The following is a 20528-nucleotide window of genomic DNA, read 5'->3' as shown; positions in this document are numbered from 1 at the left end:
GTGAAAAAAACTAAACAAAAAAAAATCAAGCACTGTCGTGTGGTACCTCTATATGAATGTTTTTTTTTTCTATCGTCGTTGGTTGTTCATTTTATTTTTGGTGTGTTGCTTTATTATTCTGTAGCGCACAAAGCCAGTTAGATTAAGGATGTCTTTGGTTCAGTGGGACTCTGTGCAGCAGAGAGGTTATTTTCTCTCGCCACACACACAGTACAGATGAAACAAGACTAAAGAGGACTGCTCAAGTCCAAAAGTTGGAGACAGCCCACTCACCCCCCCCCACACACACGCACACACACGCGCACGCACACACACACACACACACACACACACACACACACACACACACACACACACACACACACACACACACACACACACACACACACACACACACACACACACACACACACACCTCTCTGCTCAGTCCTCACTCACATCTGTCATTGCCTTGTGGTCATATGAATCTGCTTGGGTTTCACCATAGTGCAGCTTGGAAAGTAGAACTGATGTGTATTAGCAAACGCCATGTCCCATCATCACTCCCTCCTCTCTCTGTTATCAGTGTTAAAAATATTGCAGAAAAGACAAAAATTGTGAAGCAAATGGTTTCGCTTAGCAGCAGAGCATCACCCCGAGGATAACACGCTCATAAAATTTACACCCAAATCCTGGACAATAACGATGATTTCATTTGACCAAATATCCCCAGCAAACAATGTGATTATACTGTATGTTGATGCAATGTGTATGTACATTACAAAAGAGAAAGAATAATAAATATATCATCAGTGTCAAGAAATCTATCTTTTTCTATTATGTTTAATTGTGTTTTGGAATGACTTATCTTGTGACACAAACTGCGAAAAACAGCTGCAATGTACATTTTTCAGTGTATTCTGTTTGTTGTTTTTGAAGCCATGAAGCTACATTGTGTGTTCTTGGAAAGCCCAGCTAAGTTAAATGTGGCAGCTAATGTTGTGTGTTTGCTATTCAGACTACAGGGTCCTGTACTCAAAAAGCGTGTAATTAAGTGCTAAAGTGCAAAAGATTGTAATGTTTTATATCAAGATTACTATTCATGAAATGTCAGTCAAGTTTATACTTTTGTAATAAAGTGGCACTTTAAAAACAAGATGTTTCATCTCATAGTGTCAGTTATTCAAATTTGAAAGACAGCAGATTTTGCTGAGTGACGCTGAACGCGACCTTCTCTAAAAGACTAAATATCACCAAGAGTTCACTTTGCTGTCTACTACAGAAGGATCAAAGACTCTTTTTTAAATTCATTTAACATTTTCTTTTGAAAAAGCTGCCTGTAGATTAGCGTCTTCAGCTCTATATAAGGAAAGATCTTAACATATGCACTTATAATCGTAGGGTCAAAATAAGAAAATGATTTAAAAATGTATTATTATTTGATATCTAAGGCTGCTTGTTTCTTATGTCCCTTGCATCTTTTGTGTACAACCTTTACATCTACATTTCACATAGTGTGTATGTGCATGTGTGTGTTGTGTGTGTCTGAGTAGCCTTCTTGTGTGTGCTTTTTTCTTCTGTGAGAATGTGTGTGTTCACGTGCACATGTGCCAGAGTAGCGGGGTCTGCGTCTGAGTAACTGTGGAGGGGTACAATGGGGGGGGGGGAGAAAAAAAAAAAAAATAGGTCACCCCCTTAAAACAAAAAGCTTGCAGTCAACATCGCAACCGTCTGCTGAATTCTCATTGGCGGACTTGTCTCCATGGTAACAGGTTAACCTTGAGGCAGTAGTCACATGGGCGAGCGAGTCTTCTGCTGTCTTGGAGAATACAGCGTGCGTCGTATGACATCCGTGATCACAGTGTCACCCGCTCGGTGAGGAGCAGCCCAAAACAAACGTGTAGGAGAGGAGATGCTGTCGGTGGGAAGATGATACAACGTTCACAGCTTTATGTGATGCGTTAATCTCACTGTGAGGAGCATGAATGACTGAATAAATACATGAATGAGACTTGCCAGATTCATTGTAGGTACACGACAAGGGAAAAGACTCCAGGATCAGAGACTGAACATAAGGTCATAAAATCATTATTATTACCAACGGATCACGAGGCGTGTTCGTGTTCGGAGTAAACTATGTGAACATAGGGGGGGTGGGGGGGACTTCGGGAGGCTCTAGGTTTTTATTGTTTGTTTTGTAACGCTGAAATCACATTAATATCATTATCTCACATGTGTGTAACTGAGCTTTAACCCCCTGTTTTCTGCACCAGATCAATCAGTCAAACCATGAACAAAAATTATGTTTCCATGACTGCTAAACTGCCATTCATTGCACCAAATATCAACACATTTTCACTTGTATAAATGAGGTGATTCAGGTGAGGATGTATGCATTCTTCTGTACTGTGAAGCCACAGTGATTTCTCAAAGGGACAAGCTATAAATCACACAGAGAGAAGCTAGATGTGAGCTGTACTGACCCCCTCAGGCTTTAAAGTGCATCACAGGGGGGAGCTGGACGGCCTGTATCTGAACCCTGAGAGTCAGAGCACCGTGGAAAATATTCAGAAGTGAGCATATTACCCTCCATGACCTCACTCTGATGATCTGATCTACAGCTGGTAGATCAGTGCAGACACATAATGAAAACATGTTGAGTAGAAAGAGGCAGTGAGAAATGAAAACAAAATCTGAATTGTATGTTTTCTTAAACCCTGAATTTAAGATGTATTATATTATATACTTATAGGCATTTTACGCCTATTGTGGATGTGTAAACCTACAAGATTGAGATTTGTGGTACATTAATATGTTAATAATTAATTCATCATATAAAATCTCTGGCAACTACCCCACTCTAGATGTGCATTTATTACATAATATATATATGTATAAGAAATGTTTTTATTGGAGCAGCATATGAATGCATTTATATTAGAGCTTATTGTTGAGCCGGTTGCACCAGCTGTTCATATATTCAATTAGCCGCAGTTTGTGCCTCTCATGTAATAACGTTACATTGGCGTCACAGATTTTCCGAAAAATTAAAACCCGGCCATTTAAGCAACAGTTAAACACTGTTCTGAAGGTATTTCCAGAGACCTCAAAGACTCCTCTAACCATCTGGATGAAAAACATATTCCATTTGTTGCACGATAAAAAAATAGTTTTAACTCGTTTCTCAAGTTGCGTCGCTTTTAAATGATCCAAACAAAGATGACAATACCCTGAAATGACATATCGTCTTGCTCAATTTGTACGTGAAATTAAAAATGTAACTACACTTAGTTATATTGGTATATATTTATGTTATCTTCCTATATATCTTCCTATATTTTATATTTCTGTAAAAAACAAAACAAACACTAAGAGCAAGGAAGCTCAAAGCGCAAAGCCCGACGCAAGTGTCTTTGCTATTTTAAGACCGATGCAGTTGTCAATTTTCCGTCCAGCGCTCACGTTGTTTAAATAGCAAATGCACCTGCGCCCATCTTTGCGCCCATGGGTGTGCTGGTCTTACAGGGAGGTGTGTTCAGGTGCATTCTTGGCGTATTGCTATCTTGAGGCAGTGGGAAGTGATCGCACCATTGACCAACAAAAACCTGGTCTAAAGTCAATAGCGCAGCAGTTCATTGTTATTTTAACAGCAAATTAGTAAAATGCCCCTAGGCTCGTGCACAGCGCGCACACTATGCTTGTTACACACACAGGGAAGCGCAGCAGCACACAAACAAAAGCAAAAGATTACAAATAAAAATATTAAGGTGCAAATCCTCCATCATAATAGCAATGTGCCAAGGTACAAACGCGCCTGGCTTTTAAAGGGAATGGGAGATGACACTCTGATTGGTTTATTGCATGTTACGCCCAAAACTATGTTAATGAAGACACTAAGTACAACCCTTTTGAATGATGCGCCCGGCGCACGGACCCTTTTTTCCGCCATCAAACTAGCAAAAGTGGATTTGGACACGCCCTAAACGCACCTGCGCCAGGCGCTTCACGCCGTGCGCTTAGATCGTTAAAATAGGGTCCATAATGTGTTTTACTAAGTGTAGATGTATGAATCATTAAATTAAAAAGGTTGAACCATAGTATTTACGTAGAGATTAGTAACTGCATATTGACACCCACTAACTGGCAGGTGAAACTGTAGCATAGCTAACTGAACCAACTGACAAAACTAACTTGGGAATATGAGCTGTTCAGGTGAAAAGTAAAAGAGTTAATGGGTTTTGGTCGACACATCTGACCTGACACTTGATGATGTAAACTAAAGCTTTTAAATTACATTTCACAAAAATAACACAGTATACCGCTAATAATGTCAGTTGGGTGACTCCATGTTTTCACAGTTGATCGCGGTAGGACTGTTTTACATGTTTGCTAGCAACCAATTTACACACCCAATTAAGTAAATTACTAGTTTGAAAATATCGAGTAATGACTAATAATCCCATTTACGAATAGTTGGTGCAATCCTGGATAAAAACATGTAGTATGTAATAATATTGTTATTGCATTATTGTACCTCAAAGGCAATGGCACTGTTTCACCTCTGTGACCCTTCTGTATTAAATTATGAACACTCAGTTGTAAATACAACAAAATATCCCTCCTGCATACAACTTGACTGGGACTCATCTGTTGTATAAGAGTACAAAAGTCCATGTACGCAAAAATTGAATATAACAGTTTTTTTTTTTTTTTTTTGCTGGTCTATGTCTGGAGAGGAGGGTGCACAATAACGGGTGTTTTCAAGTAGTGTTTGTATTTTCTTTCACAGTGGCTCACAGATGTGTGTGTGTCAGCATGACGGCTGCTCATGGTCCTCATCACTCCAGCTGTCGGACCCGTCTGTCCCGAAGTACCGGTCCCCAAAGTCCCCTGAAAACACACAACAGTGGAAGAAGAGCTGCTGTGTATCAGCGGGTTAGAGGCTGAAGAAAATAATGCAAAGAACAGCATGAATACACAGTCAAACTAAACAGCTGCAACAGCTGGAAGATTTGGAAATAAGAGCTCAGTGACGGTTTTCTAAAATAATGAAATTGTAATTGATTCACAAAGAGAGAGACTAATTAATTGGTTTAACATAATACATTGAATACCCATCTTAATGTCTGCAAGTAATGTTTAATTATGTAATGATATGTAATTATTGATGTTTGCATACGACAGACTGGCCTATCTGATATGCATATTGTTTAGTTTAGTTGCAGTGCTGATCGAGAGCAGTGCTCGCTTCAAATCTGAAGTGACGCAAGCATAAAATTAGAATCTGCTGAGACATGAAATGAAATCTGTCAACTTGAAACCCAAACGTTTATTATCTTTCATCTTCTGCAAAGACCGTGGACATTTTTTACTTCCTGCATGAAGCTAAAACCCTGCACACTGAGGATAGGGTTGTGTGCTGAAAAAAAACCATCTTATTAAATAGAAGTTACAGTTTTTATGTTTAGTCATCCTATTCAAATTAAAGTTCAGCAAATTTTGAGAGACTCAACATGGTCAAATGAGTTCTACTTTGGACAGAATGTCTGAGACACATGCCTTCTGATTTAACAGCACAGTTACAGAAAGAGTAAGTGTGTGTGTGTGGGTCTGGGTGTGTGTGTGTGTGTGTGTGTGTGTGTGTGTGTGTAATGGCTTACCGATACCGGGAATTACATGTAACAAGTCGTCCAGACTCTTGTCCACAGCGGTGGTGATGATTTTGACTTTCGGGAAGGCGTAGGCCACAGAGTGAACCCCGAGCTCCGCCATCAACAGCGACACCAAGGCGATATTTTCCTCTTGCACCTCGTGATCCTGCTCAGCCACACACATCACAGCAACAACTGTCAGTGCCTGTCTGATCATCATCAGAGGGATAATGAGTGGGAAATATTTAACATTTTCTTTTTGCAGAAATAATGCTATCTAATCTAATCTCCACAGGGGAAAAATAAACTTCCAATCAATAACTACACAGATGAGTAATGGAATACATGTGACAGACCAAGAGGAGAGGGGCTCCTCTTGTTGTCTTACTGAAGAATAATGATGTTAATATCCACCCACCAATAAGACTCGTACTGCCATCATGGCAGCAGCTCCGGTGGAGACCGTGCTGTCCATTAGGATGACATGATCTTCGCTGATGTCTTTGGGCAGACGCAGGTAATGCAGCTGGCGAGGCCAGAGAGGAGGAGACAGGTTACTATGGTTACGAAAGCAGGAAGGGTAGTTACCACGGAGACACACATCATGTGCAAGAAGAAAATAAAAATAAAATACAATCCAAAAATGTGTATCTTTTGTTTGATGCGATTTTTGTGACACTATCCTATCGTGTAAAGTCTCAAAAGACGTAGCTCATCTCGAATATATGGATGTGAGGAGCATTTGGTACAAAGTGACTCATGCTTTCTACCTCTGGTTCGCCTGAGTCAATGTTGGTCTGGATGAGGATCTTGCCGATGCGGACATCCTTGCACACGGCCCTCAGGGCGGGCTCCATGGTCTCTCCCGCCCGCAGGACCGAAACACCGGTGATCTGTGGAGACGAGGCAGCGGAGCAAGTGTGATGACAGAAACCCTGCGGACACACTCGACTGGAAGTTAACAAGACCTTGTAAAACATCACTCACCCCTTTCCCGTTGTAACTGCGGCCCTCGTACTCATAGCCCTGTGGAGTCTGGACTACAGACGGCTGGTAGAAGATACAGAAGATATATCATTTTACTACACAAACTCCCGTAGTCTCAAAAAAGGGCAGTTTGTTTGCGTTAGGACATTCATCACAAACGGCGTACACTTAACTTTAATACCAACAATTTTGCAAAGAACTTTTTATATGGTTTTGGTTAATGTCAAAATCATATTAAAATCTACTTGCAGAGACTTGAACTTTGCTTGAGACACCACATCACAGAGAGCGTTCAGTCACCTTTATTGTTTGTCAGGTACGCTGTGGAGAACTGTTACTGTTTTTGAAAACTCTTCCTTGTTGGTAACTTCAAACTTTGACAACTGACATGTGAGACTTGGCTGCTTAAACACTATGTCTTTAGAAATACTTAGGAGAAACAATAAACACTGATATAATTTATATTCAACTTAATTTATTTTATTTATAGTGTCAAATCCTAACAGAAGTTATCTCAGGACTCTTTCCAGATAGAGTAGGTCTAGACTAGCCTAGAAATCTAGACGCACCCTAGTGGCAGCAAATTTAATTTGCAGCCAGGGGGGTCTAGGCACTCTCCGTTGGCTTGCGAGTTGGAAAAACCAATCTCTGGTCAGGCCAATCATATCGTGTATAGAGTCGGTAGGAGGGCTTATGGCTGCTGCTGCTGGTAACAGCGGTCTTCTGGAAGACTTGGAGTTAAGCTTTTCTTTGAGAAAAGAACAAAGAACGGCACTGAAATCATTCTTAAAAAAGGAAGATGTGTTTGGAGTTTTTCCGACCGGATACGGCAAAAGTTTAATCTATCAACTAGCTACTGCTAATGCTTGCTCTTGAGGCAACCACTGTAATAGTTGGGGCTTCGTAAACTACAGAGTTTGGTCTAGACCTACTCTATCTGTAAAGTGTCTCGAGATAACTCTTGTTATGATTTGATACTATAAATAAAGTTGAATTGAATTGAATTGAACTAGCTTCGCTACCTTCTTCGTTGCTCTGGTTGGTTGTAGTACTATCCTATTGCGTGCAGAGGGATTTTGAAAGACAACCGTTTATCCCGCCCCTCGGATTGAGCTCCGTCAATGGTGACAATGGTGGTGTCAGGCTAGGTCTAGACCACATTCTATAAAGAAGAGCAAACTGCTTTTGGTCAAACTTCACAGTGAGACAACGAAATGAAGCACACTTACTTTGTTTTCCATCTCTCTACTGTTTTGCAAAGATTCGTGGGAATCTTTGCAACGAACGAGACAAGACAACTTGAACAACTTATCAAACAGGCTACATTGATTCACTGTGCTGATATTTTTAGATGAAAAAAGAAAATGCTGTTTTAAGGGCACTTAGAATAACATCTCACAGAGAATAGACAAAAAGATAAGTTGAAGATGTTGTAAAGTTGACTCCTGAGGTGGTGAGCTGGAGTTTGAAGTTTTTAAAATAGTCCCTGTATTCAGCTTTGTTACCATGTGACATTAACGGTGAGAAACCCATAATTATAATTATGGCCAGGGTGCTGTTATTATAATAATTTCAAGCAAGCTTCATGTCTCTGCAAGTTGATTTTTAAACTATATTGGCAGAAACTAAAACTGACGGCTGGCTGGAAGGCAGTTTGTAAAACACTGACTAGAGCGGTGAGAGCGAACCGAAAAGAGTCAAAGTACGGCGGGCTGTAAAACCAAACACAATGAGCTAAAAGACGCAAAGATCTATAAACCTGAGGGGAACTGCAGAGTCGGGTGATGATTCTCACTTGCGCTTGGGTTCATCACTACAAACGACCTCTTCCAGGCATGCGATCCATTGTTAATATAGAAATATTGATTATATCCACTTTAATATTCACTTGACAGGCTACCCACCTGAGATGGTAGAAACCTCAGTGCATGTTCTATGAGAAGACGCATTAATCTCTTTGAGTAGAAGATAAACTCATCTCGACTGGTTTCTTTATTCCTGCATTATAGAAAAGAAAGTTTTCATATTATATGAGGTTATGAGGACTTGTCGTATTCAATGACCACAGGTCGGTACCTGATGATGGTGTGCAGGCCTTTGACCTGCGGCGTGCTCTCCAACACGCTGAGCGTCTGGGGCAGCGGCTGAGTCTGCTGAGCGGAGGCCAGGAGCGCCCTGAGACGGAGCAAAGGTTGTTCAGATCAAAAGGTGTCCTGTGTTATTCTGCTACGCTCAGACGGCAGAGAGTTACCATTCAGACCAAGTCACTTAACGCTGAAAGACAGAGAGAGTGTCAAGGTCCAGTCTGTGCGCAACAATGACACAAGGGCCCCTATTTTAACGATCTAAGTGCACGGTGTGAAGCGCCTGGCGCAGCCGCGTTTAGGGTGTGTCCAAATCCACTTTTGCTAGTTTGACGGTGGAAAAAAGGGTCCATGGGTCAAAAGGGTTGTACTTCAGTGTCTTAATTAATCATAGGTGTGTTTTGGGCGTAACATGCAATAAACCAATCAGAGTGTCATCTCCCATTCTCTTTAAAAGCCAGGCGCATTTGTACCTTGGCGCATTGCTATTATGATGGAGGATTTGCTGAGCAGGAAGGAGAGAAGAAACTGATCTGCTCGTGCGTGAAGTGAAAGCGTGCGAGCAGATCAAATCATAATAATATTTCACATTGTAACATTTTTATTTTTAATCTTTTGCATGTTTGTGTGCTGCTGCACTGTGTGTGTAACAAGCATAGTGTGCGCGCGCTGTGCACAAGCCTAGGGGCATTTTACTAATGCATGTTAAAATAACAATAAAATGCCGCGCTATTGACTTTAGACCAGGTTTTTGTTGGTCAATGGCTCGATCACTTTCCGCTGCCTTAAGATAGCAATACGTCAAGAATGCACCTGAACACACCTCCCTGTAAGACCAGCAAGGCCATGGGCGCAAAGATGGACCCAGGTGCATTTGCTATTTAAACAACGTGGGCGCTGGACGGAAAATTGACAACTGCGTCGGTCTTAAACTAGCATGCGCCGGGTGCAAGATAGGGCCCAAGATCTCCAATAACAATTAGCCAGAGAAGGTAAAGTCAAAATACGGATCAGCATACCTGACAGTGAGCTCACGCTGCTTAAAGAGAGGGTCAGAGAAAGACAATAAAATGGGGTGAAAAATAGAGATAGTGAGAAGACTTCCACGGCTCATCTCTCGGCCCCAAACCCATTCATTGCTGCTGCAGATGTCTTTAAAAACTAGTAACACATGTATAGTCTCATTTTATTTAACTGTAGTTTTCTACTAATTTTTTTGCAAACAAGAATATTTAGTGCATTTGTTGGGGACTATTTTCTGCTGCGGATTAGTATTTACAGCAGCAGGACGGGGAAGGACTCAAAATAAACTACAGTGAGTACAGTGTGTTTGTGGTAATAGAAAAGGATATTGATATTGAGCAGCTCACTCATGTGTTGGGATGGGTTAGTGATAGCCAGTTCCAGTTTGACTCCAGTTCCAAGTAGGTAAAGATAAATTAACCAGATTTGCTAAACTCAGCTGCTAACAAAATACTTATTGAATCTTTAATTTTTTATCTCACAACAATCGTCTGCAAAGATTAAATACGTGGTGACAAACGTGCTAACTTAGCCACACAGCTGTTAATGTGACTGACTGACTGGCTGGCTGACTGACTGAACACGGCGGACCGAGTTAACTGAATCGTTCCAAAGTGCGGAGACACTTCAGTTAATGAAACAATTTTGAAATGCAATATTTGCAAGAAGGTACTCACAGCAGTGAAATGTAAATCCCACACAAACATTGATCTACTCATGTTATAGTAAGAACTCTCCCTCTTACTTTAGTGTTACACTGTATGCTGTGTCAGATTCTGTAAACAAACATTTCACCTTCAGATAATGTATATACAGTAAACGTGAATGCAGAAAAATCTTCTATTTCTTTAGTTGATATTAGGGGTGTAAATCACACGTTTTACAACGATACAATATTGTTTTTTTTGGACAACGATACATTATTTACTGATATCACAAAGCCTGTCACAATTTCGATTCAATTCAGGGGCCTGCGACCAATATGAGACGATACATAAGCTCATTTAACACAATCAGTTACATTTATATATATTTATACAAATTAACTAAAATATGATTTGACAATTTCATTACTAAGCTCTTCCAGACATTTAAATAAAGAACAAACTACTCTTTTTAATAAAAAAAAATAAAAAAACGAATATAAAGTGGGAATTTCAAAAAAATTAAAGCGCATCTTAAAGATGACGATATGTATCGATATTTTCATATATATATATATATATATATATATATATATATATATAGATATATCGTTAATATTGGATCGTCGAGGAGATTGATGTATCATTACACCCTTAGTTGATATCTGCTGAATGATAAAGTAGAATTAATATCATTTCCACTGTGTTGTTTGACAGTTTCTGCAGCTTCTGACACCCCTTGTGGTCTGTCTGTGGGCTTTGTTGTGAATAAGAAGAATATAAAATAACACCAGACTTTTCCTTTAACTTTGTTTTCCAAAGTGAGAGGAATAAAAGTCTGAAAGTTTGTGATTGAGAAGTTCTGATTTAATTTGAGCTTGAAGCTGTATTGTACAAACACTTGGGAGTCTCCCCTTCTGTCTGTATTTTACAGCTTTAGGACACATGGTGGCGCCACCCTCTTATGTACAATCAGTGTTTTGGCTACTCACTTCCTCCAGCTGGCTGTGAACATGCTGGACTATCAGATCAATGGCCACCATATTCCCACCACCTTAGAAGGAAAAACAAGAAGAGACCAATGTAGCTGGATGTTGTTGCTATGTTTTCTGTAGTAGTAGTAGTAGTAGTAGTAGTAGTAGTACTAGTTTAAGTTGTCTCTAGTAGTGAGGAAGTCTCACCTCTCGGCACAACAATGTCAGCCAGCCTCATGGTTGGCTCAATGTACTGCTCAAAGGCCGGTTTCACAAACTTGTTGTATTGCTTGATGACGCCTTCAATGTCCCGTCCGCGTTCTGTGATGTCCCTGCGCAACCGGCGCACCAGCCGAATGTCTGAGTCTGTGTCCACAAAGATTTTCATATCCAGGAGCTGCAGGTGGGAAGAACAAACACCCCCCAATGGTTCAATTATATTCACTCCAGCAAAAAAGGCAGCTGCTCAAACAACAAAACCTGATGATGATTGCTTTACTTCACACAAGAATTCTTCAAAAAGAAAGAAAAAGAGAACTTATTGCCTTACCTGAAGAAGCTCTTTGTCTGCAAAAGACATAATTCCTTCAAATATGATTACACTGGCACCGTACACATTTTTCTGCACAAAGGAGAGAAAACCGTTTAAACAGTCTTCAAAGCTGCTTCAGTTCAGCTCTTTTGTCACTTTGGGAAACTTTTTTTTTTAAATAAATGTTTTATTTAAGTCTATAATATATTTTCAACTTTGAAACATCAATCCACCAAAGAACTGAAGAGCATTGTGTTGTACTTTCTTCTTTCTAAAATCACAGGGTACAAATTTAGTCTTTAACCAGTGGTTAACCAGAGGAAATCATCATTGAGGAGTTTTCTGTGGAACCGAAACACCTCGATAAAACACAACTCACCCAGTCTTTCTGTCTTCCGTGTGTGGTGAAATCATACACCGGGATCTTCACACTCCTGCCCTGCTTCAGCTTTCGCAGGGTGGCAACCAGCAGCTCAAAGTCAAATGCCCCCGGATGATCAAAGTTGTAGTCGTTACTTGCTGCCAGAGTCTGCTCCTCTGAGGATAAAACCTGTAAAACATTAACATTCACAGTTTCACAGCATAACTGATTTGATTTGATATGATTTTATTAGGATCCCCATTAGCTGATGCAGAACATCAGCTACTCTTCCTGGGGTCCACACAAAACATTAAAACATTACAACAGATAAGACGTTTTCAGGAAAAACAGCCACATGATATAAAAAATAAGAGCAGTATAACTAGCATTATTCTTTCTTGCAAATATGACTATACATATTCCTGTTCATATACTCTTATAAATATTATACTAAATACATAAGCACTGAATATAGAAAAGTTAAATATTACAACATCTTTGTATACTGTACACACATACACATAAATATTCCTATACATAAAAAGTACAAAAGTAGTTACAAAATAAGATTACAGGCTTAGGGCTCTTAGATGTTGCTTTACTTGTTTTTTAAAGCTTGATTTATTGTGCGCTTTAGCAATCTCAGCCGGAAGTTCCATGCAACCATACCTCGATACAATACTGTACGTTGTATATTTAGTCCTTTACATGTGTTAAATAACACCTGTATTTCATGTGTTATCAAATCATCTTCAAAGATAATATGATGATGATTCTTGTGTGATCCTTAAATCTTACAGTTATGGTGTGTTGTTGAAGTGGAAGTTTGGCAGTTCTTTGATACTGCAGACTGAATGGAAGCCATACAGTCGTACACCTGAAATTTTCTTTCTGATGAACTACACCAACTGTAACTACGCTCAGAAGGAAGCGTACTCATGGACAAGTGGCTTGTGACAATGCAAGATGTAAACATTGATGGCGTCCTCTTCGGCTGAGCTGTAGCATTAGCTAGTTTAGGTGAGCTCACAGTATCAGTTAGTAGCACTAACGGCCAATATCTCCAACACTGGGCAACTCACACCAAAACAAGATAGAAAAATAGTACTACAGGTAAGAAGAAAATATGTATTCTTGATTTGGGGGAATTGTCCCTTTAAGGACAAAAGAAGAACTATCTTTTCACCAAATGACGATAACAATAAGGTTTTCTGCTTTTCCTCACAATCTTTGAGTTAAAGAAGTTGAACTTGTTGAGCTCTTCCCACTTTCAGCTGTGTGCTAAAGGAAAATCAATATATCATAATTAATATTACATTTTATAATTGTTTAAGTGAGAATGGTTCGGAATGCTACAGCAAGAATCTAAAATAAAACTGGAAAATTTGACCATATTACACCAGGTTTAGCTTCCCAACATTGGCTCCCGATCCATGTCAGATCAGACTTTAAAGTGCTTCTGATGACTTACAAAGTTGTAAATGTTAACCTACCTGTCTGATCTCCTTAAACCTTATACTCCTATCAGGACTCTCCGCTCTCAGAATACAGGGCTCATGTCTGTCCCCAGAGTTGAAAAGAAGTCAGCAGAACACAGGGCCTTTTCCTATCGGGCCCCCTTCCTCTGGAATAACCTCCCTATCGACATCAGACAATCTGGGTCTGTTGAGGCCTTTAAATCCAAACTCAAAACTCATCTTTTTGCCTTAACTTTTAATTAGGTGCTTATTCTTTCATTATCCAGCTGGCGGGTCGCTCTCAGTCTTGTAGTCCTGCGGACACAAATCATTTCTGAAAGCCACTGCTTCTCAATAACCCTGTTGTTTGTGTTCCACAAGCATAGCTGTGTGCCTCCCTCTGGCTCTCTCTCTTTCTCTCAACTCAGGCGTCTGTGCTGGACCATCGGTCGTCCTGGGACCTTATCACTATCTCCTGGCTGTCGTGCCTCATTCCACATGTTGGATCTAGATCGCCATTCTTCAGGAGATTCTCTCTCTCTCTCTCTCTCTCTGTGCTTGTTTCTCTCTCTGTGCTTGTTTTATTCTCCTATCTGTGTGAATGATGTGCTTCTTATGTGTTTGTGTAGCCTGTCCTCATGGTGGAGAGGTCATGTGGCTCAGGCTCTAGCTGTTTGGCAACACCTGGAAGCTGCTTGACTTGACCTTTTTTATGTACACAGTCTATGTATCATTTTGTAATATGGATTGTCTGTTTTTTAATTTTATTATGTTGGTCTATTTTGTACAAACTGTACAGACTATAAAGCCCCCTGAGGCAAATTTGTGATATTAGGCTATATAAATAAAATTGACTTGACATGTACAAAATATCTATATGGAGGCTGTGATCTAAATTGTTACCACAACAGTTTTTTAACTCCAAACTGTGACAGCAGAGCAGTATAATGAATGTTAATTCATATACAACATTTAATTTCTTACTACAATGAATCCATAGATAATTGGTAACAGCCAAACAAAATAAGACAAAAAAGACAAAAATGCATGGGATCCTCACCTTGTAGAAAGAATCCATAGACAACAGCACAACCCACGGCACATCCAGAGCCTCAATGATCTTATTGGCCACGGTGGTCTTCCCTGAGGCGCTGCCCCCACACAGCCCTGCAGATCCACACAGCATTTCAATGGCCCATTATGTGTGTTTTTCAGAGTGTGTCTAATGTTGTCTGGCGGTATGCATGTGTGATAGCAGTGAAGTGTTTATGGGTGTATGAAGACAGAAAAGCACAGGTTCTGCAGCTCAAAGCCACAATTTGGCACGAAGATGATGAAAGAAGAAAAGAGTCAGGAGGAGTGAAAACATCATCAGCGAGTGTCATACCGATGACAAAGGCCTCTTTTGACTGCGCTCCGTGCTCGTCATACCAGGGAGGTCGGCCGGCGGTGTAGACGGTGCGCGTGCCTGTGCGGAGCAGAGGAGGCTCAGTTGTATTCAGTGAGGTGCTCTTCCTGCGAGGGGCCCCAGTGGGGGGCAGGAGCCGGTCCAACGAGTCCTCCCCACTCCCACTGCAAAACAACAAACAGCCGGGCAGGTTACAGCCTGAACACACAGAGTCTACACAGTCAGGTGTACGACTATATGGCTTCCATCCAGTCTGCAGTTTTAAAGAACTGCCAAACTTCCACTTCAACAACACACCATAACTGTAAGATGTCACACAAAAATCATCATCATATTATCTTTATTTGGTGTTATTTAACACATGTAAAGGACTAAACATTTAGTATGTTGACCTTAAAAAGTGTTTGACACAGTAATTCTAACTTAAGGTCTACCTGCGGTACGAGCTTTTAACCATATCTCACAGTCTTCTTCAGCTGATGGAGCTTCCTCAGCGCACCGCTACTATACTGAGCAAATTCCATCCACTGATGAAGGCCATGAGATGCGGTTTAAAAACTCCAAAAAGCCATGAAATGGACCTTAATTTGAGAATATTTTGTCAAATGTATTTCTTTCTACAAACTACTGAATTTGCATGCAGATATTAGATAACAAATGGCATGTCAAGCTCTGCGATAGATTTTAAATACATATAAAGAGGACAAATAAAGATCTGAAACAATTAGTTGATTAATCGATTAGTCAAATGACAGAAAAATAATCGGCAACTTCATGTATATAAAGTGCATTCAAGCAAGAAAACAATTGTATTTAAAAAGAAAGAAATGTTACATTTCTGCCTGACAGAGTGACGTCTGAAGAACTGCAGTGAACAACCAAAATATGCCTAAACCTGCGGTGCAAGAAGAAGACATCTTGATGCAGTTACACAATAAACACATTGTTGTGTCATGCGTAAGACTGTTTATGAGTTTTCCCTCTAGGTGGTGGGCTGCTGTCCAGCTGCTGTGTACTTAAGTACAAATTGAAGGTACTTGACATGTTATTCTTTCACTCCACTACATTTCAGAGGGACATATTGTACTTCTTACTGCACTGCATTTATTTGACAGCTGTAGTTAATTTACAGATTAAGATTTCACATAGAAAACATACAAAGAACTTCAAAAATATAATGCATTGCATAAAAAAAAACACCCAACAATATATAAAGTGCCAAAGGTTTCATGGTTTGAACTTCAAAAATGTGACGTCTTTAATGACAGAAAACTAAATAATTTTGAGGTTTGGACAGCTTGTCAGATGAAACAAGACATGTCAAGATACATGTCACTGAGCTCTGGGTCATTGTGACAGACAATGGTCAATGTTTTCTCAAACCATTGTTGACCATTGTCTGTCACAATGACCCAGAGCTCAGTGACATGTATCTTGACATGTCTTGTTTCATCTGACAAGCTGTCCAAACCTCAAAATTATTTAGTTTTCTGTCATGGATTGATCAAGAAAATAACCAGCAGATTAATTTATGGGTTGTGTAAATGCTACTGATGCTCAAACGGACAAATCACAGTTTTAAATCACTGTAATTAAGATTAGGCTCTCACACATCTGTTTACTATGGAACAAATAGAAGTCGGCTAAGCTGTTGCGTCACAATCTGATGCTACATTTAGAGACTCCTTCATTCCCACAGGCACTAATTAGAAACCAAATTAGTAACTCGGTTTGCTTCTTACTGTAACTACATACACTATATGCACACAAACCGAAGAGACACTAGAGGCAACCCTCTGTGACTGAGCACAAACAAAACACATCAGAATCCCTAAAAACTCTTGCACTTCCTCCGACCTCTCAACAACCCCTTTTCAGAGACTATACAGTATTTATAGCTCACACACACACACACACACACACACATCCACAGTGTGTTTGAGAGCTTTGGGAGAAGGAAAACTAGCATCCTTTCTGCGCTGAGAGAAAACAACAATACAACACAGTCAATATCTTACCTGCGGTCAGACCTCAGGGACCAACAGCCAGAGATTCTGGCTCCTGCGCAGTCCTGCAGAGTCATATCTGCTTCAGACCAAACCTGCTACGCCCTAGCTCATCTGTCAACGTGAAAACTGACCGAGCAACAATGACCGAAAGTCATAAACGTGTGTAAATGTGTTTCTAGTCTGCTTTTACCGCTTCCATTCCCACAACTGTGGATCTGTGGAGCAACTGTGGATCATCTGAAAAATCTCTCAATGCTGCTGTCCATGTGTTGCACTTTCTCTCTCTCTCTCTCTGTCTCTATGTGTGTGTGTGTGTGTGTGTGTGTGTGTGTGTGTGTGTGTGTGTGTGTGTGACACTAAGAGGATCACTGTAACAATGGCAGCAAAGAGCTCCTTGGCTGGTATTAATAGAGACACTGATAAGCAAGAGCACATAGGGACGGACGTCTTCTACTGATCCTTCCTCTTAGGTAACTCATGTGATCCATGGAGACACTACAACACCAGACGGACAACCATACTGAAATATACAGATAGGCCCCAAGTCTTAATGTAACAGGAGGATGCATCTGAGAAAATAGTAACATGTCTATCACAGTTCCCCAGAGCTCAAGATGAAGTGTTCAGATGTCTTGTGTTGTCTGACCAAGTCTAAAACTTAAACGTAATCAGTTTACAACGATATAAAACAGAGAAAAGCAGAAACCCCTCACATTAGAGAAGCATGAATCCCAGGATTGAAAAACTGACTTAAAGAATGAATTGATTATTACAATAGATGGCGATTATTTTTCTGTGGATCATTCTGTGAATCATTTCATCGACTAATCGCTTTAGCCCCAATAGTCTTTCAAAAGACCTTTTCCTTATCTTAAAGCCCAGCATTAGAGACATTGTCTTAGATTGTTTGAGACAGTCAATTGTTGCTCTATTTTTTCTTCTAGTCAGGCAAATCAAGTTATATTTATATAGCCGGGCAAACAGGAAAAATAAAAGGAAGAAACCTTAGGAAGAGCGACAGAAGAGGGGTCTCTCTTCCAGGACAGACATGCAATACATGTACATATACACATGAGAGTGGAATAACAATATTATACTGTAATTACAATATGGAGAAACAGACTAAAAACCACAAGTATTGAAGTATCTTTATGTAAAAGTAGAAATACCTTATTATAAAGATTCTCCACTACCAAGCTAAAATCCTGCATTCACGATATCATTTATTTAAAAGTACATAGAGTAAATATTATCAGCAAGCTTTACATGATTTCAATATCAAAAGTAAAAGTACTCATTATGCAACACTATTCAGAGTTCTACTCTATATTTATCACATGTATGTTATTGGATTATTACTGTAACATGCAAACAGCATTTTAATGTTGTAGTTGCATGAGGTGGAGCTAATTTTTGGCAGAAATGATGTACCGTCTGGTAGTTTGATCTAGAGACAAAATGATTAGTCAGTTGTCCTGATACATACATTGAAGATTAATCGGGAACTATTTTGATAATCGATTAATGGTTTAAGTCATTTTTCAATCTAAAACACCAAACATTCCCTAATTCAGGATTCTCAATTGAGAGGATTTGCTGATGAGAGGAAGTGCCTCAAAATTGTATGAAAAGTATTTGAGCAGTGGTGGAAAGTAATTAGGTACATTTACCCAAGTTTGAGGTACTTTTACTTGAGTATTTCCATTTTATGCTACTTTATACTTCTACTCAAATACAATTTAAGAGGAAAACAGTATTCCTTTTACTTCACTATATATATATATATATATATATATATATATATATATATATATATATATATATATATATATATACTGACTACTTTGTTGATTACTTTTTTACACAATTAATAAGATCAGCTCACAATATGATGCATTATTATAGATTTAACTAGCCAACATTCTATCAACGACCAAATACAATATTAAAGTGTTGTTCATATCTTAATGCATCACTAATAATGATTCAATAATATAATAATATCACACTGAAAGGGGTCACTTTGCTGCATAATGAATACTTTCAGTTTTAATATTGTATGTACATTTTGTTGCTAACACATGTACTTTCACTTAAGTAACATTTTGAATTCAGGGCTTTTACTTATTATTTTGATTCTTTAAGCCACCTCCCATTAGTATGTCCTCTGATTATCTTAGCAGTGTGACCTGTGATGGTGTGCTGGGAGAATGTAGGTTAGGTAGTTGTGTGGACAGTGTTTCTTCAGCCATTTACAAACATCTTGTTGTGACCAGAGCACGACTGGGCGGATCAGACTGGGCTGTGTTGGGCTTGTGTGATGTATTTTTATAGTGTAGTATTTATTATATATATACATAAATATATATATACACATACATATACACATATACATATATATATATATATATATATATATATATATATATATATATATATATATACACACACACACACATATATATATATCTGTCTATTTTAATTTGTTTTTGAAAACCATGTGTAGCAATATATAATAATACTGAGGAGGTGACGCATCGTGATATCGAATAGATTCAAATCGTTGACAGGATAATCGTAATCGAATTGAAATGTTAGACCATGCAATGAATATTCACGTGCCTAGTAGTATTGCTACTTATCCTGAAGTAAATGATCTGAATACTTTTTTCACCATTGCCTATTTGCAGCTACCATAGTCTATGTCAGCTACAAACAGACTGGGAAATATTGTAGCAGAAGGTTAGGGGGCAAAATCCCATTTTTATATATAGTTTAGGGGTTTAGCATTCTTTATTTTTAAGGTTACTCTAAATTAAAGCACTGAAAAACCCAACAGAATAATAATGAAAACCGACACATCTATCTTACGACTATATACTGAAAGGTTTATTAAAAGTATATTGTTGGGATATTCTAGTGGTTTCTTACCAGTGAGTCCGTGACGCACGACTGATGTCAAATTGCAGCTCACCTACTTCTGAAGAGCTTCATACGTTTCCAACGCATTTGATGAATCTACAGCTCCCTGTCACTATATAGTACAATTACTTAAAACATACTAACAGAGAGGGTTTTTAATGTAATAATATTGATATCAGAAACACGTCAGGTGTTTCTGCTGTTTAGAGGAGGTGGAGTCAGTGTGGTGAACAGGACGCTGCAGCAGACTCAACACAAATTAAATATGAATCATTTCGGTACAGAGAATTCAAACACATGTAGAAAATACTCTTAGCATCGTGTACCTGTCTGAGCGGGACGACATTATTCTCCCGCACTCCGTTTCAATAGGGATCTTGAGACCACGGAGCCGGTTTCGGCTACAGCCATGGATTGATTCCTTCTTAACCGTGCTGTGGGATTCTGGGTAATGTAGTTCATCATCACGTGCTTTCTCACAGCTGCTCTTTCAAGGG

The 20528-nt window shown here is 39.3% G+C and overlaps 1 protein-coding gene across 4 annotated transcripts; it reads right to left on the bottom strand.

Annotated features, from left to right (window-relative positions):
* Window positions 1-4677: 4677 nt before the first annotated feature.
* On the bottom strand, window positions 4678-20514 carry uckl1a (uridine-cytidine kinase 1-like 1a). Of its 4 annotated transcripts, none has more exons than XM_031290393.2 (15): window positions 20358-20514; window positions 15080-15264; window positions 14753-14859; window positions 12254-12424; window positions 11893-11964; window positions 11550-11739; window positions 11361-11422; window positions 9721-9740; window positions 8694-8792; window positions 8522-8615; window positions 6618-6680; window positions 6401-6523; window positions 6049-6156; window positions 5640-5796; window positions 4678-4869 (listed from the first exon to the last, which is right to left on the bottom strand). In XM_031290393.2, exons 1-15 carry the CDS (start codon window positions 20375-20377, stop codon window positions 4790-4792), a joined length of 1551 nt encoding a protein of 516 aa, XP_031146253.1. In that variant the 5' UTR covers window positions 20378-20514; the 3' UTR covers window positions 4678-4789. The 4 variants fall into 4 exon arrangements, with proteins under 4 accessions (XP_031146253.1, XP_031146251.1, XP_031146252.1 ...); XM_031290391.2 differs by lacking the exon at window positions 20358-20514 and adding an exon at window positions 17119-17387; XM_031290392.2 differs by lacking the exon at window positions 20358-20514 and adding an exon at window positions 17119-17387 and having other exon boundaries at window positions 9721-9737.
* Window positions 20515-20528: the final 14 nt, after the last annotated feature.

The sequence above is a fragment of the Sander lucioperca genome, chromosome 12, assembly GCF_008315115.2.
Source record: "Sander lucioperca isolate FBNREF2018 chromosome 12, SLUC_FBN_1.2, whole genome shotgun sequence".
Taxonomy (NCBI): domain Eukaryota; kingdom Metazoa; phylum Chordata; class Actinopteri; order Perciformes; family Percidae; genus Sander; species Sander lucioperca.
The sequence above is the reverse complement of the archived record's forward strand: the minus strand, read 5'-3'. Positions and strand labels throughout refer to the sequence as shown.

Excerpts from the sequence above, each read along its gene's own strand:
- uckl1a (XM_031290391.2), bottom strand. The coding sequence starts at position 17,183 with ATGACTCTGCAGGACTGCGCAGGAGCCAGAATCTCTGGCTGTTGGTCC. Across the intron at positions 11,423-11,549 it reads TGACATTGTTGTGCCGAGAG|GTGGTGGGAATATGGTGGCC; the intron begins GTGAGACTTCCT and ends TTTCCTTCTAAG. Across the intron at positions 6,157-6,400 it reads TTGACTCAGGCGAACCAGAG|CTGCATTACCTGCGTCTGCC; the intron begins GTAGAAAGCATG and ends TGGCCTCGCCAG.